Here is an 18,587-nt window from a genome sequence, read left to right on the forward strand (position 1 = left end):
TCAATTATTTATGCTGAGCTAGTAAGGATATTCTGCCTCTGGAGTTATCGACGAGCGAAGTACTCCTCTCGGTAGTTACAGTCCCCCGAACCCTCAATCTCTACCTTGCGGGTGTATGTTGAGAGATCCCCACACTAGGGATCACAAGGGAACCTACGGCCGTCGTGGTCAAACATAATTGCACTCCCTTTATGTCACGATAACCGGGTTTTGTCAGTTTTTCTCATTGTCGTTAAAAATTGAATGGCGACTCCTATATTACTAGTCAATTGGGTGTAAACTCACAGGAAATCCAATTACACTTGATTGAATAAAAAGAATCGTCACACTCACGAGGGACGAGGTCACGCATTAGCCTCGTGCTTTTTCGACCCCTCGCAGTGGCGACTCCACTGGGGATAGTGAAGGAAATACTCGTGCTTGTAGGTAATCAAAATAGCCGAAGGGTGAAACGATCCTACCCTGCGTTTATTTCCCCATCAAGTTGGGACGACCTGAAAATCAGCATATTAATGTGAACGGGCAGAACATCATAACGAATCTCGGCTCCCTCGGGAGTTGGGACTAAGGATACCTTTTTTTCGCCAATAGGGGGGTGCATACGCCGCGCATATCGCCCACTCGGTACTTGTGCAGGTAGTACACCTATCCCGAACCCAATCGCTCGCCCATTAGGTCCCTCTCGCCTGCATGCCCCCTTGGCTTGCACTTGCGGGTTGGCCTCTTGGGCGAAATTCGTCTGTTGAAGACACTACCTCGACCGGGGCATGTGTTGGATCTACGATAGAAGCGGTACCAAGCCAGGCGCAGATAAACTACCCATAGAAGCCTATCATAAACTACGTGGCATATTTAATTTTCAAATCCATGTTTGTACTGTAGTTATGTGTAGCGAAATATGTGATTGTGTGTGACAAACTATCCTAGAAAACCAACGACCTTAAAAATTGCCCAAACATTCATAGACTAATTTGCCAAAGAGTTATACCGAAACACGTGTTCCGCAAACCCGAATGATCGCCACAAAAATAAGCGACGCTCGGGATGGCCTGTAACGAATCCCACAAACGCTGCTATGCGTAAAGGACGTTATTAGGCAAGCACGTAAATCGAAGTCGCATAAACAGAAGACAGAAAACGAGAACCAGCCAGGGACGCATTTTCAACGCCCCTGGCTGGGCGCCAGAATTTCTCACGCCCCTCGCTGGGCGCTGAAGTTGCTGCTTGGCCTTCTGGTCAGGCGCATCAGCCTCGGTGCCCGCGCGAAAGGAAAATACGTAGCACAAAAAAAATGTTCATAAAAAGAATTGCTACGAGGGCGCAAGAAAAGCACTCGATTTCAAAAGCGACTCGTGAAAAAATTTAATAACTCTTTGTGTCGTTATTAGGCCTCCTACGACGACAATGTTCGGCACCAAAACCGAACATGCTAATAACTATGAATGTCACACGGGCAAGTGTTTTGAAAATCCAAAGAATGACCAAAAAAAAACCCCCAAAAGTGTACCAAAGAAAGAGTGAAAAACCAATAGAGAGAGTCGAAGTCTAAACTAAGTAATGCTTGAAACTTTGGGAACCTAAACTTTAGCTTATCTTATGCCTAAGACTGGTCCTGCCACTTGGTACCGATCAGGGAATCAACGGTTAGTGCGTCTCGAAGATACATCGCCAACATCAGGTTTAGTGACTCCAAGCTCCGTCCGTCGTCCCTCATTGCAAGGATCTCCGCTTCCCCAACCTCGATTCGCACCTTCAAACATGTCCATCGAAGATTTACGAGACCAGATGGTCCAAATGACCCAACTTATGGGCCAACTGAAAATGGAAAATGAAGCTTTAGCGGCTGCGCAAGCCAAAAATGACCTCGATAACGAGAAGAGGATTGAAAAAATGGTCCTACAGCAAACCATGGGGAGCAAATACTTCTCCCTCGATCCTGAACCTTTTCCTGGCAATCTACCAGAAAAGTTCAGTTCATCTGACTTACCAAAGTTCAAGGCCACGGACAACCCCCGTGATCATCTACTGAGCTTTGTGAATGCCATGAACTTGAAAGGCGTGGACAAGTCCATGTATTTACCTGCCTTTCCTTTGTCCTTGGAACCTGTGTCGCTCAAATGGTACTATCACCAGGACCCTAAGCTCTTCCCCACTTGGGAAGACTTTGTCAATGTCTTCATCAAGCAATACTCGTCGAACATGGATTTCCAGGTCACCATGCGCGAGCTGGAAGTTCTCTTCCAAAAGAAAAATGAGGGTTTCACGACCTACTTTGCTAGATGGAGGGACCAGGCGGCCCAGCTAATCAATAGGCCTCCCGAAACAGAATTGGTCCAAAAAATCATTGACAACCTGGACCCGGCTTACAGACAACACCTTAGGTACCTGGGACTTGACAGTTGACACTTTCAAAAGAGTTTATGATGTGGGAATAAAGATTGAGGACGACCTCGCCAAAACCATACAAAGCAAACCCACATATAAGAGCAACACCTATAATCGGGGTAACACATCCCAAGCCCAAGAAGTCCATGCTGTAGAAGAGACTCCCGCCCGAAGAAGCCTTGGAAGATGGGTCTGAGACTGAAAGTTTGCCCCACTCGGGTCGACTTTGGTACAAGCCTTTGAAAGACTAACCAATCAAGGAAAGATGAGACCTATAGGCCCCACCCGTGACCCTCCTGTCAAAAGCAAATATTGGGTCGAAGGTACTTACTGCAAATTCCATCAAGGAAATGGGCATGACACTGAAAACTGCTGGAATCTAAAACATACGATCCAGGACATGATAGAGGATGAAGTGATACCTCTCCCTAATGTTGGCAAACCCAACAACAACAAGAGCCCACTCGGCTCTTGTCACATCTCTCTCGACCAACCAGAGAATTTCGACCCCACGGTGTATATTACACCTCAAGGTGCACCACTCGTTGTGGTCCCTATGGATCGAATCGAGAGAGAAGTGTGTGGTGGGTGGAATGATGATGCTGAAGATATTTACCTATCTCAAGTGTCGGGCCAGGACCTCTTCACTGAAACTTGGCCCGGGTATGCTCTCATTGACACCACCCCTCAGGAGCCCGAGGTCGACAACCTCACCCGATCCGGAAGAATATACCAACCGGATATTCACCCACCTCCTATGGACGACATCCCGGTTAGGCAAACTCCTGAGAATGGACGGCACGCCACCGTCGTAGAAGTCATTGAAAATCCTCTTCTGAAACAACTGAAAAGAACCAAGGCCGAGATTACCATCTGGGATCTCATGTGCACTTCAAAGGAACATCGCGAAAAGCTTATTCGCTCACTTGACCTCATCTCAGTACCTACAGATATCATACCTGACTCATTGGTTAAGCCATGTCACGAGAGATGCCGGAGAAAAAGCCATAGTTTTCACTGATAAAGACTTACCCAAAGAGGGGGGTGCTCACAATAAAGCCCTTTACCTAGTGGTTGGATGCAAAGGACAAAACATCCCCCTAGCGCTCGTAGATAATGGTTCGGCGGTTATTGTCTGCCCATTGCGAACCGCCCATTGCTTGGGGCTAGGAAACGATGACTTCCAAACCTCCACGCAAGGGGTACGAGCTTATGATAACTCCCGAAGGCCTGTATTGGGAAAAATCAACCTTGCCATACAAACCGGGCCTGTGGCACGCACCACGGAGTTTCAAATAATCGACATCAAGACCACTTTCAACCTCCTCTTGGGGCGACCTTGGCTCCATGACTTAGGAGGTGTAGCTTCTACCTTGCACCAAATGGTTAAACTTAACCATAACGGGGTAATACTAGAAATCCGCGCCCCTCCTCTCGACGTCAGTTGCACTATGGTTGGAACGGCCGAAACTGCATACGACCTTTACGGGTTTCAAATGGAAGAAACAATCCAGTTCATTGAAGACTATGATCCAGCATTCCTAGACCCGCATGCATCCCGAGTCATCCCTAGAATGTTGTTAGCTCAAGGTTATTTCCCAGGAACCCCATTGGGCATAAGGAAGAAGGAATACACATTCCATCCTTTTCCCGACAAATCTACTCCCTTTGGCTTAGGCTATGAACCAACGTAGGAAGATATTGTTGACCGCCTGTCTAGGCTACGCCTTAACAAAGCCAAACAAACCACCCTCCTTCCCCCGTATCAAAGGACCCTTAACGGGATGTTCGTTCGGGAAGGAGAAGAACACCCATGCTGTGATTTCCCTGAACCCTTCGTTCAGGATGGCTTGCTAAAACCCGAATTTGAAATTTTCCATGACTGTCACACCTTGGATGAGGCACCCCACCTCACCAAGACTTAAACAGCTGAAATATTGGACAACCAGGCTCTATGGACATTGTTTAACGAATCGAGGCCTATGGAGAACGAGACTGTGATGACTACCCTAGCTTTACAAGATGAAGGTTTCGATCCAACCTGGTTAATCTCTCCTACATCAACACTAGAAGAGGTCGAGAACGAATGGGTGAAGACATATCAGTGGGTCAATGCAAAAGGAATGGAATTCAAGATGAGTACCGGTGAAGGACCGAAATTTTATGAGACTAAACCCCAGGCTTGAGCCATATAGAGCACCATTAGTGAAAAAGCGCCTAGTAGTTCTTAAATTGATAGAAAAAATAATATAGACTTTAGATGGTCCTAAGACTCCTTAGAATATGGGTCAGTTTTATTTCAGTGTGTTTTCCTTACTTTCCGAATCAATAAAGGCGTAATATTTCTCCTAAAAATTTTCTATAACACTAAATAAACACCAAATGTACTTGCAAAATACAAAAAAGGCGGCCCACTCTAGGCCCAATAAACAAGGCCCACTCGGTCTTGAATCGTGACATCGAAATTCATCAAACCCCAAAAGAACCACATTATCATATTGCCACAACATGAGGGTCTAACCCATGCAACCCAAAGAAATCAAAAGGAAGTCAAAATTCAAACAATACAAATGTTGCTCAAAAAAAAACTCACAAAAATAAACGCCGCCCCCGGCATCAACACGCACCTCAGCCCACTCAAAAGCCTACACAAAGATCTTCATAACTTCCGCACCCTAACTCCATTTTCAAAACTGTTTCGAGTCACGAATAGAAAAATTAATCCGGACAAAAATGCATTTCACGCTAACAGTCCAAAAAGCCTCCAAAATAGCCTCAAAATTGACTTTAAATACGAGCAAAATATCAAGGCACAAAAAAAGAAATAAATGCAAGAACATGTGAAGCAAAGCGTCAAAAATTGACCGCCCAAGTCATTTTCAGCGCCCAGGGCTGGGCGTCGAAATTTCTGACGCCCCAACCTGGGCGTTGAAACTCTCTGCCTGCCAAAAACTTTCTTTTCGAAAGTGCTCGTCATTTTATCCGCACACAACGGAAAAATAACGAACACTTGGGGGGTACAGTACGTATCCAAATAGGTTTACCAAGAATATAGCTATACAAATTAGTCGAATTTTACGCGACCTATGGCAAAAAAAAAAGAACGGCAGATGAAAATAATGATAATACTTCACTCATTTGACCGATCAAGTACTATGGTTCCACCTCAGGGCATATCTACCGGAATCCGGCATACTAGAACTTATTCTAAAGCTAGAACTACGCGCGACCTGATTCTGACAAGATATGTAGGCAATCCTTACCAAGGATTCGGTCCAATAAAAAAAACAAATATTCTTTGTGCAAAAAAGTGTTAGACATATAAAATACATAAAAAAGAGGAGAAACAAAAATAAATGAAAATGAAAAATAAAAATACGCCTTTATTTGAGAAATAATAAGAAGGAAAACAAAGTGCTAGGAATAAAAACAAACACAACTGAAATAAATAGAGGGTACCTACACCCTAGCAAGAACTACACTACTCTAGTTCTTCCGGATCATCAAATAAAGTCTTGTAGAGGGCAATGTTCGCAGGATCCACCCCCACAGTCTTCTGCGCTGCCCCAATGTCAATCTCCATAAGAACCGGCTCCTGGACACTAACTTCCAAAGATGCCAAGGCTTCAGAAACATTCTCAGTTATAGCCCGCTCAGCCTCAAGGGCACAGACAATGGTGGGAGAAGGATTATTATCATCAACTAGACTAGCCACTGTTTCTACAGGCGGCTGAGCCTTCCTAACCCATACATTGTTCCGGCAACGAACTCCGCGAGAGCTTGCATTTCTTTTAACAACAGCAGGCCCCTTCATGTTAGGCATCTTTTTAGGCCTGAAACTGGAGCGGGGAGGAACTTCCTTTCGCTTTCGATCAGGACGAGCTTTCACAGTCTTAATACTATAGGTACGAGGTCTGGCAGAATCAGGACCCTCGTACTTAACACGAATACGAGGTATCAAAAGCTCAGCCGGCTCCCCATTTCGAGCCTCGGTCCTCACATCTTTATCATCGGAGCTCATCCACAACTTGTAGTTTTCAGAAAGACCCACAAAGCCATTTGTAGCTACGACCCAACGCGGGAGACCATCATAATACTTAGCCCACGCTAGGACCCGTGTTTGTGAAAAGGCCGCTACCTTAGGTGGTACCGTATCAGAAAAGGGGATAGTCTGTCTTAAACCATATTGACGCATGACTCGGTAAGGGAAAATATAAATGGGACGAGATAGCCCCAACAAAGAAACATAAACTGATACATCAGAACCCCCTGTCATAGTAGTCAAACCCCACCATGGTACCACCCACTTAATAGAACAAATGCCATAAGTAAAAAAGGAGGTCCATTCGGCCTCGTCCTGGCCTTGGTGCAAGTATTTTCGGTTACCCAAGGCTATAGGGCGATAATGTTTAGGATCGGCAGGAGCTTCCAAAAGTCTAAGCCGTTCCGCAAGCCAAATCTGCGAAAACAGGTACAATCGAATCAAAAGAATGAAAAAAAACGGTTCCTGGGGCGCAGTTTCAACGCCCAGGACCAGGCGCCGAAAATTCCAGCGCCCAGCCCTGGGCGCTGAAACTCAGCCCCAGGCAAAAAAATATATGCAAAGGTGGCTTATGCGTGCGCAAAGAAGAAAATTGATTACCTGCAGTAATAGGGGGCTTCCCTTAAAATGTTCAGATTTGGCATCCTTCTTCAGCTCATCCGCACTCAGCAAAGTCTCGGCAACAACCAACGGCATGATAGAATAGCAACTTTCCATCTGGCTAATCAAGGGGATCAACCTTATGTCACCGAACTCACCATTGTTATTCGATAGCAAATAGTGATTTAACAAGCAAAATACAAGGGCTCGAATATTCGATTTCTGTTCGGTCATATTCTTACTAGGCCTAAAGTGATGTTTTACAAGTTTTGCCAAGTTAACCTTATCATCTACAACAATTTCAGCAAACATGTTATCATCTAGTCCTAGGAAAGCCCTTATGGTTGTTTTACCCTCTTCAATAGTGCCAGGGGTAACAGGAGTAGCATTAGTAGGATAACCAAGGATCGCAGCAAATTCATCGGGCAAAGGACATATTTCGTTGCCCCGAAAGGCAAAAACATGATGATCGGAGTCCCAAAAGCTTAGGGCAGCATGCAGAAAGTTATAATCAATATTAATTTGTTGTAAGCCTAAAAGTGCCTCTAAGTGGTATTCTTTTAACAAAGTTTTTTCTGTAGAAGTAAGGGCCCGTAGCCAACGCCTAACAGTCCGTTGGAGTGAGAAAGTAGGGATCGACATGTCAAAAGCAATGAGTAATTAAAGCACAACAAAAAGAAAAGAAAGAATTTGAGAGTAGTAGAAAATAGGGACGTATCTAGCCCCTATACATAGCTGAACGCACCCAATGACATCCTGATCCCATTCGGAAACGTGTTAGGAAATCCGAAAGTCAAATATTACCAGAAAAAGACTTTCAGCGCCCACGGCTGGGCGCCGAAATATTTTGCGCCTGGCCTTGGGCGCTGAAAATGCAGCCCAAGGCCCAGATTTCCCAAAACACGGAACAGGGAAGGACTTAAGACCGTGTTGCTAAACACGAGGCCCTATTGCAAGTAGGATCAAGCCCAAAGCACCTTTAGCTCCCAAATAAGCAAGAAAAAAAAATAACATTAAAACTTGGTCGAAACTTAGACTCGTCTCAGAAAATGCTTATGTACACTTTTAAAAAAAAAACAAGTTAAATATCATGGCCATTCTTCGAAACACCAAAAATATGTGTCGTCAAGTCGTTGGTTTTCCAAATAAAAAATGTTTGTGTGTTAAAGGATTAATCCAGGCCAAGCTAAAACCGGATGTCGCCTGAAAACTAAAGTCGCACTCCACGGCTTCGCTAAAGTAGCACACTACTATAAAGGGTCGCTCGCACATACGAGTATGACCCCAAACATGATTACAAGATGCGAAAAACGGCCGACGAGCCCCAGTGCTTGGGGGCTCACGAAAAATAGACTCCAACAAGGAGCGCACGATCAAAATCACATTCCCGGACTGCGCCATACACCATATCATGTTTGGATATCTCAAAAAAGAACAACAACAGGTTCGACCTCATCGAAAGGACGTCACTGACACTTGTGCACGGTCCTCTGATCAAAGACCAAGTCGAGCCGTAAAGACTAGCTCAAAATCACGAAAGCAGACGGTCGCAAGACAAAGATCCGTCCGAACACGTTGTCAGCCCACGTTCAGGTTACAACTAAATTCGAGCATCCCTCGAAAGAATTCGCTCTTGCAAGAATGAATAAAAAGAAATTCTCAAAAGAAATCACAAAGAACCAAAGAAATAGGAACTTGCCCATCTTCAGTCGGCAAGATCGCGTCACCAACCGCGCGAGTTCCCATATCGAAAAAACGAATTCAGGGACGTCCACCCTTAGCGGACAGCGCTCGCCCACCTTCAGCGGGCGGGGTCTGCGTCACTAGCCGCACAGGTCCTCAGTTTTCCGAAAATGAAGTCTTCAAAAACAAAATGAAATAGGCTCGCCATCTTCAGCCGACGGGGTCTACGGCGCAAACCACGTAGGTCCTTATTTTAAAAAAGCACAAACAAATTTCAAAACAGATTCATCCACTTCTATCGGACGGGGTGTCCACCCTTAGCGTACAGGTTCGCCATCTTCAGCCGGCGGGGTCTACGGCGCAAACCACGTAGGTCCTTATTTTCAAAAAAAAGCAAACAAACTTCAAAACAGATTCGTCCACTTCTATCGGACGGGGTGTCCACCCTTAGCGGACAGGCTCGCCATCTTTAGCCGGCGGGGTCTGCATCACTAACCGTGCAGGTCCTTAGTCGCTGCAGCGATAACTTTTTCTGGTTTTCCCTTTTCCAAAAATTAAAAGGATTGGTTTTCCGTTTTTTCCAAAAAAAGAGCGATGTGCTGGATTTTCCTTCGTTTTACGTCCCATAAAAGCAAAGGGGTTTTCTCGTTTAGCTAGCCCTGAAAATGAGAATCTTTAAAAACATTTTTACCTCGTGATTGGGCTTGGCCAGGCCCAATTACACTTTATAGCTTTGATTTTGAAAACATCTGTAGCTACTCCCAATGACAAAGTGAGGGAGTTTCTACGCACCTTTAGATCCTTCCAATGACACGTGAGGGATATGTCGACACTTCAAGTGATGACCCTTAAGTCAAATGTTATCACTCGGGGGCTCGTGAGACCCTCGCAAAACAGGTCACATACACCATGGCTTGTGTGACGCATTCCGTCTAATACTTTGACCATCGTCTTACTCCAAGACTCAGTCAAAGTGGGGGCTAACTGTAGACACCTACTTTTGTCCCCATTCCCGAAAGGGAAAGGTTCGATGATGAAAGCATAAATCTCCACTTGACAACGCATCTCCTATAAAATAAACGAATCTCAATTCCCCTTTTCATTTCACCCGAAACCTGATATTTATAGAAAACTGCTATTTATGGAAACCTGCTAAAAATAGTAACTGCCGTAAAGGGTAGCTTCTAAAAGTGGAAAGTCATAAAAGATAGAAACCTGTCAGAATTAGGTGTTGCACTCCAACGTAAATCCTAAACGAGATAGAAAACTGCGAGAATCTTATTCCTAATATGATTCGGAAATAAGAGTTACGTAATAATTAAAATCCTAACGAACCTGGAGTTCGTAACGGGCCCAGACGCATCCCGTCACAAGGTTAATACGCACTAAAAAGCTCGATTAAGTCTCAAACTCTACGGATTTCAGGAATCCGAATCTGACTAAAGAAAACAGCCCAGACCCTATTTTCAACGCCTGGCTCTGGGCGCCGAAATCTTCGGCGCCCAGGCCTGGGCGCTGAAAATACCTGGGTACGTGTTTTTTCCTAATTCTTTGTGGATTAGAACTCTGCAATTCTATCTTTCCACGAACTCTTCCCTATAAATACAGCCCCAAATTCGACGTGAAACACACACAAAACACAATTATATTCTGAGTATTGACTCCAACCCTTAGCCCAAGGCTCACGCTGCGAAATTGTTTACGTGTTCTGTCGCAATCGATCCATAAATCGAACAGAACGTATCCTGTCCCATAATTGAGATTCGTTAAATAAAAAGGAGAAATAGCAAAGTCAAAGTGGTTAGTTTTCTGAGAACCGTGACGCACCTCTCAAGGGTGCGTCGTAATGTGTCCCTTCTCGATGATTTAATTGCTTTCCTCGCCCTTCTTATGAACTGTTAAACTAACTAAATCTGATTGTTCTATCACGCCTAACAAATATAATATTTTTGGGAAATTGGATTATCATGCTAGGTCCCTTAATACTATTTAAATCAGATAATCACGATCGATCTAGTATTATATGTTGCATATTGCTAAAATCAATTCAGATTAGTTTAATAGTTAACGCATGTCCCTTCAATTATTTATGCTGAGCTAGTAAGGATATCCTGCCTCTGGAGTTATCGACGAGCGAAGTACTCCTCTCGGTAGTTACAGTCCCCCGAACCCTCAATCTCTACCTTGAGGGTGTATGTTGAGAGATCCCCACACCAGGGATCACAAGGGAACCTACGGTCGTCGTGGTCAAACATAATTGCACTCCCTTTATGTCACGATAACCGGGTTTTGTCAGTTTTTCTCATTGTCGTTAAAAACTGAATGGCGACTCCTATATTACTAGTCAATTGGGTGTAAACTCACAGGAAATCCAATTACACTTGATTGAATAAAAAGAATCGTCACACCCACGAGGGACGAGGTCACGCATTAGCCTCGTGCTTTTTCGACCCCCTCACAACTTGAAGTTTTATGCAACGATCTAGGAATAATGTCAGCTGACAGTCTCCTTATTGAAGGTGCACCAATACTAGGAATTGAAGAACTCGAAGTTTTTTGTAATTCTATCACCAAGATCCACGCTTCTTGTCATAATATTAGAAGACAGTTTCCCACCTGTTCTACACCACCACCTATGCTGATAAACCATCTGTGGTTGCGAACCATTAGAGATTGATGCAGTATTTATAGTACAGGGGATTTTGTTTTCTCCTTCTTTACCAATACTAGTTTTTGATTTTGCATCACACAGGAAGAAGAACGCGGGTTCTTCAGGTGGCTGAGAGTTACCTTGGAGCCATATTGTAACATGAAAACAACTGATGTCATTGTTGGTCTGTCATCATGAAAACAAAAATTTTGAATATTAAGTAATCTGAGATTTTAAAATATTAGCTCATTTAGACACAGTGAGCAAAAATTTTGAATATTAACAAACACGAACTTAAAAATGAGCAAAAATATTTGCTCATTTGTGTAAACTATAATAAATGAGCAAATTTTTTGAATGTTAATCATTATGAGATTTTAAAATATTTTCTCATTTAGTCACAATGAGCAAAAGTTTTGAATATTAACAAACACGAACTTTAAAAATTTAAAAATGAGCAAAAATATTTGCTCATTTTTGTAAACTATAAGAAATGAGAAAAAATATTTTCTCAACTATAAAAAAGAGCAACTTTTTTGAATGTAAAGTAATCTGAGATTTTAAAATATTTGCTCAATTAGTCACAATGAGAAAAAGTTTTGAATATTAACAAACCCGAACTTTAAAATTAAAAAAAATGAGCAAAAATATATGTTCATTTTTATAAACTAAAAAAATGAGCAAATTTTTTGAATGTTAAATAATCTAAGATTTTAAAATATTTGCTCATTTAGACACTATGAGCAAAATTGGTAAATTAGATGTTAATTAGAAAAAACGGGTAAATGGGTAAAAAATGGGTTAATTAGGAAAAACGGGAAAATGGGTGGTTGAGTTAATTATGGATGATGACGTCATGGAGGGGTATTTGGTGTATTAAGCCATTTGTGAGGGGGTATTTGGTGTATTAAGCCATTTGTGAGGGGGTATTTTATGAATTATTGAAACTTGATGGGCGTTTGGTGAATTATTGCAAAACTCGGGGGTATTTCATGAAATTTCCGTTTATTATAATTTATACCTTTTTATTACATGCTTACTAACCCCCAATACCTACTTATAACCACGTATACTTGCCTATAATCGGTTGAGATTTCTTTTAGAAAATATATATAAAAAGATTATGAATACAAGATAAGGACTAGCGAGAAAATGGACATGGAGTGGGCGAGTGGATGGAGAAGGGATGACCGATATTAGGTGGATTCAACCACCAACCCACTTATCATTGAGGATTAGACTTGTGATATCCATTACTGCTCACACTTATCAAAGTCATGACACCCTCTCCACGAGGGAGGGTACATCGATGGTAACCAACGAGTATTTCACCCCATACCCACCCTAAAAGAAAATTTAAATGATCGAAAAGAAAAAGTTGGTCCACCCCTATCATCTTCTACATCTTCCCTTCTGCATTTTCATTCTCCATCATCTTCAACCTCTCCTCTTCTGTATTTACATTCTACCTCTTCCCTTCTGCATTTCCATTGCCCATCATCTTCCACTCTCTCTCCATTTTCCTCTCCTACGGTAATTCCATCCTTCTTTAGCTTAAACAATTGTGAATTTCAACAAATTCATGTGAATCTAACATCACTTGTTAAAATCGTGTAATTTTAACATTATTATGATTTTCAAAATGGTTAAATCTTGGAATTGGAATGATTGTATTTATGGCTACAATATATCATTTGAATATACTGTCATTTATTATTTGGTTAATATCATTGTTGTATTAAATTTCGTCATTGATTATTTGGTTACTGTCACTATGTATTAAAATTCCATCGTTGATTATTTGGTTACCGGTAGTTTTGTTTTTTGTTTTCTAGTTGTATCTAGAATAATTATGTTTTCAAGTAAGAATATTGTCATTGTTTTTATAATTATTGTCATTATGTTAATAAATACTTTCATTGTTTTTATAAATACTGTCATTAATTGGGTCTTTGGAAGTTACTTTTATTGTCTTGTCAAACAACAACACGCAAAATACCTAAATTGCCCTGGGTATGAGGTTAAAGACCCGTTGGTTACTAGGGGTGTATCACGCCTCCCTCTCCACTTGAAGCAAGTGTCTCCTTACCCACTTATCATATATAATCAAATTTAAATCCTACAGGGTCATCTCTTTTCAATCAGGATTACAAACTCATACCATTAACATTTCATGTTTCAATTTATAATTTGAAACCTATACCACCCTTTAAATGGTTGATTTACCAACTTGAGTTAATTAGTTTTGCCGATGCATACCTTTAAAAATTAATACTTCCTCCCATTCCCAAATATCGTACCATATTGACATTTAGACTATTCACTTTGTGCGTTTGACCATCTTTTGTAATATATGCATAAAAAAATATGTAATAATATAGGATCTTATTAGATTAGTATCGCTATATATACTTTCTAAATATCAATTTTTTATACGAAATACTTTTTACTTATAATTCGAGAGATAACGAGTCAAAGTCGCGTGTTGAAGTCAACATGGTGCAATATTTAAGGAACGGAGGAAGTATCTGTTATTATCAATAAGTAAAAATTTTAAAAATAAATATTTTGACATTAAGTAAGATTTATTGAGAAAAGATTAACAAGATACCACATGAATATTCCTAACAAAAAAAAAAGGAAAAATTGACAATAACAGTCTCAACTATGAACGTTTATCTTTAAAAGGACCCAACTACGAATTATTCTTGGTAGGTCCTAACTATATATGGTGTCAACTTTGCGTGGGTCTTTTAACCGGTAACCGGTTAAATATGTCAAAGCATTGAACATTTTTTTAAATCTTTTTAATTTTACCTTTTTATTCCAAATTATTTGAGGTAAGTATTTAGTAAGTTTCATTCTTCATCCTTTATTACTCCTCAACCCCTTTTTCCACTTCCATTTACTCCTCTTCAGAAAGTAACCTCACCAGTCACCACCACTCAGTACTTCTTCCACCCGTATCTCTCCTCCTCCTCCCCCTCCTTTTAGTTTTCTCACTCCTCCTTCACCGCCCTCCATCTCTCCTCTTTGCATTTCATGCCCTTGTTTCTCTCTTAAATAGCTAGAGCCTATGAATCCGGAAGCCCGCAACAATGCACCACTTAATTCAAATTTAATCATGAAATATTTTGATTATTGTTTAGTTTCTTGAATTCAAAGATGGTGCTCAAAAATATAAACCCCAATTTTTAGATGGAACCTTAATTAACTGATTTCGATGGTTTATTGGGGAGAAATTGTGTGTTAATTGGAGCAAAATTTGCCGGTTAGTGTTTTCGATTTTTGGGATTTTCAACCCAATTCATATTTTTGGGGAGAAGTGGATGTTTGGGTGGTCGCAAAGGAGCACGGGGGATGCAAATATAGCTGAAACTCCTGATGTTTATCTTTGCTCCTTAATTACGAAGGCAAGAAGTGTTTTGTAAATTGATTTACAAATTTGGGACAATCTTCTTCATACAAGCAAGCATGCGTGCTTGAGCATCCCGTTAATTCAAAATCACAATCCAATAACTTCATTGTTCATATTTGATAAATTGTATTCTAAATAATGATGTGATTAATGAATTGATAAACAATAATTATCAGAAATATTGTGGGTGAGCGAATATTAAATGTGAGTCTGATGCTCACAATGTAGACGTTGCTTAGGTTTTGGCTTTTCTTTTGAGGTAAAGGTTTTGGCTAATTTAATGAAGCATTGGTAACTTTTAATTTTTTTTGGTTGTAATTTCTTGATTTTCAGATTCTTATTATTTTCTTTATAATTTGATTATAATCTTGTTAATTTTTTATTTTTATTTTTATTAGCATCTATCAACTACTGAGATTAAAAAAAAAAGGTAAAACAGTGAGATAACAGAGAACGAAAAAGAAAGAGGAGCAAAAATGAAAGAGGATGGAAGAAGAAAGAAGAAGAAGAAGAAGGAGGAGGCTAGTTTTTTAATTCAAATGGGTTGGTGGGTAGTTGATTTAAACGGGTGGTTTTCTGAAACGGGTGGGTTTTTTTTAATGGCATGTGATACGTGGTACTTACCCTACACGTCATCACTTTTACCAATTTTTGCCGGTCATTTTTAGAATGGGACCACGCAAAGTTGACACCATATATAGTTAGGACCTACTAGGAATAATCTGTAGTTGGATCCTTTTAAAGATAAACGTCTATAGTTTGGACTACTGTTGTCAATTTTTCCAAAAAAAAAAACCACATGAATATATTTTTATCTTAGAAAAAATAAAATATAATTTTTTAAACAAAAGAGTACTCCGTATGCGTTTTTGATGAAAACTATTAAAATGAAATTGTGTAGTATTTTTTTTTTCTTCTAAAAACTTGCAAGAGATATGAGATATCATAACATTAAAATTGTTATTTTAAAATATCAGCATAGCCAACACGCTCTAAGACAGACTTTTAAAATCAAGAAACAAACCCCTTCAAACTCCTCTTCTTACATCATCATCTCCCCAAACAAAACACTGTAAAATTTCCATTTTTAAAATGAAAAAAACATAAAATCAACTAGCAAAATCGAAATCCCCATTTTCAATTTTCCCATTGATCCCATTTTCTCTCTCTTCTCTTTTCCCATCTTCTTCTCTCTATCTCGGGAAAATTCCTTTGAAAACCCTAGCAATGGCGACCACGGTAGAGGGAGAAGATAGGGTTCTCGCTACAGCTCAACACATAGTAAAAAGTCTTAGAACCTCCAAAGATGTCACTGATGATATGCTTCTCATCCTCTCCACCTTCGACAACCGACTCTCCAATATCTCCGACCTTATTGGCGGCGGTGGTGCTTCCGTGGCTGGTAGTTCATCTGCTACCGCTACGAATTCCATATCCCCTGAGATCTCCCGCCTTGATTATGCCGAAAAAGTCATCCTCCGTCATGAAAACCCGTTCAACGATTCTCCAGACGATTGCTGTGAGTTTCTCGCCGCCGTAGATGAGGTTTTGGAATTGTTTGCGGATCTCAAGGTTCAGGAAAACCCTAGTTTCATGGATCGCGCTGAATCGGCGGTTCAATCGGCGATGTCGAAGCTTGAAGACGAGCTTCGGAGGGTTCTATCGCGGAGCGCCGTTCCGTTAGACGCCGATAGGATGTACGGGTCGATTCGTCGGGTTTCGCTGTCGTTCACCTCGCACGACGGTGATATAATTGATGAGGAGTTCGGGAATTTCAATCACCCCTTCCATGAAAGAGGGGGGAGTTTGGCAGGGGATGTATCGGTTGATTTGATTCATCCGGACGTGATTTCAGACCTTCGTGAGATCGCTGATCGCATGATTCGAGCAGGGTATGAGAAAGAATGTTACCAGGTTTATAGCAGTGTAAGGAGGGATGCATTAGAGGAACATTTAGGGGTTTTAGGAGTTGAAAGGTTGAGTATTGAGGAAGTTCAGAGGATTGAGTGGACTGCTTTAGATGAGAAGATGAAGAAATGGGTTCAAGCTGTTAAGATCTTTGTTAGGGTTCTTCTTACAGGGGAGAAGCATCTTTGTGAGTTGATCTTTGACGGGTCTGAATCCGAATTGATTAAGGAGGTTTGTTTTGTGGAGACTGCCAAAGGGTGTGTATTGCAGTTGTTGAATTTCGGTGAGGCTGTGGCGATAGGAAAGAGATCCCCTGAGAAGTTGTTTAGAATACTGGATATGTATGAGGCTTTGGAGGATACATTGCGGTATTTGAGGGCCTTGTTTTGTGATGAATCAGGGGAGTTTGTCTGTGCCGAAGCTAGGGGGGTTTTGGATGGATTGGGTGAGGCAGCTAGGGGAACGTTTATTGAGTTTGAGAGTGCTATAAAGGGTGAAGTTTCAAGAAAGTTAGTTCATGGAGGAGAGATTCACCCGCTAGCCCGATATGTGATGAATTATGTAAAGTTACTAGTTGATTATAGTGTTACCTTGAATAAACTTTTGGAACATGATGTAAAAGATGAAGAAGAAGAGGCAAGTCCTTCACAAGGTAGGTCTGATGGGGATGAAGTTAGGGAAATGTCGCCTCTTGGGCATCGTTTGACATCTCTTATAAGCTCGTTGGAATCAAACCTAGAGGAGAAGGCAAAGTTCTATGATGATAGTGCAATGCAGTATATTTTCCTATTGAATAATAAACTTTACATCTTGCAGAAGGTGAAAGATTCAGAGCTTGGCAATCTCTTGGGAGATGATTGGGTAAAGAGGCGTCGTGGTATCATTCGAAAATATGCAACAAATTACCTCAGAGCATCTTGGAGCAAGGTTTTGGCTTGTTTGAGGGATGAAGGAATTGGGAGTGGATCAAGCAGTGCCTTCAAGATGGCACTAAAAGAAAGGTTTAAGAATTTTAATGCTTGTTTCGAAGATATTTACAGAAGTCAGACTGCTTGGAAGGTACCAGATCCTCAACTTAGAACCGAACTTCGAATATCTATATCCGAGAAAGTTATACCTGCATACCGTTCGTTTTTGGGGAGGTTTGGTCCCCAATTAGAGAGCACAAGACATTCTTGGAAATACATAAAATACACAGCTGAGGATTTAGATGGCTATTTGTCTGATTTGTTTGAAGGAACGCCTGCAGTTCTCAACCTTACGAGACGCAAATCTTCATAGAGCTCTCACCTGTATAGTAGGTAATGCCCTTTTTTCTCAACTAAGGGCTTGTTGGATCCCCTTTGTATCCTGTTGGATCAGGCTTGATAACATGCTTTTTCTTTCCTTTTTACTTGGTTTCTGTTAATGTTATAAAACTATGATCACTAGTTTTTTCCCAGTGGAATATGGCTGTTGCACGACATAATGTAATCATATTGTAAATTTGATATGGATTTCTCATGTTTGCTATGTCATACTTCATGTTTCATCACTGAAATGCTCAAATACCGTTAGTTTATGAACGCGTCTGCTATTTCTATTTCTTGTCCTTGACAAACTTGCAGCATGACTTATTAGCTATAGCCTTCAGCTGTATATTATGAATCTAATGCTGGTCTAGAAGTTGTTGAATAAGTCCCCTTGTGCATTATTTCTAAGCACTCGGGCGAATTTAAACTTTTCTAAAAGTTCTCAGATGTAATTGCCACTTGCTGCTGGTCTCTATGTACTTGAAACAACAGTGTTACATGTTGAGCATTTATTGGGGGTTTAAATTTTGAATCTTTCGAATTACAGCTCATTGCCTGAAAATAGATTTGTTCTTTTCAATAAGTTCAAAGAAGTAGTGGTTTCTCTGA

The 18,587-nt window shown here is 41.0% G+C and overlaps 1 protein-coding gene across 1 annotated transcript; it reads left to right on the plus strand.

Moving 5' to 3' along the window:
• Positions 1-15,730: 15,730 nt before the first annotated feature.
• Positions 15,731-18,247, plus strand: LOC110787291 (exocyst complex component EXO70B1). The gene has a single exon (XM_021991899.2). The coding sequence runs from the start codon at positions 16,006-16,008 to the stop codon at positions 17,965-17,967; it is 1,962 nt and encodes a 653-aa protein (XP_021847591.2). The 5' UTR covers positions 15,731-16,005; the 3' UTR covers positions 17,968-18,247.
• The last annotated feature ends 340 nt before the right edge of the window (positions 18,248-18,587 follow it).

The sequence above is a fragment of the Spinacia oleracea genome, chromosome 5 (assembly GCF_020520425.1).
Source record: "Spinacia oleracea cultivar Varoflay chromosome 5, BTI_SOV_V1, whole genome shotgun sequence".
Classification (NCBI taxonomy): domain Eukaryota; kingdom Viridiplantae; phylum Streptophyta; class Magnoliopsida; order Caryophyllales; family Amaranthaceae; genus Spinacia; species Spinacia oleracea.

Bases quoted from the DNA above. Each gene is read 5' to 3' on its own strand.
- LOC110787291 (XM_021991899.2), top strand. From the start codon at position 16,006: ATGGCGACCACGGTAGAGGGAGAAGATAGGGTTCTCGCTACAGCTCAA.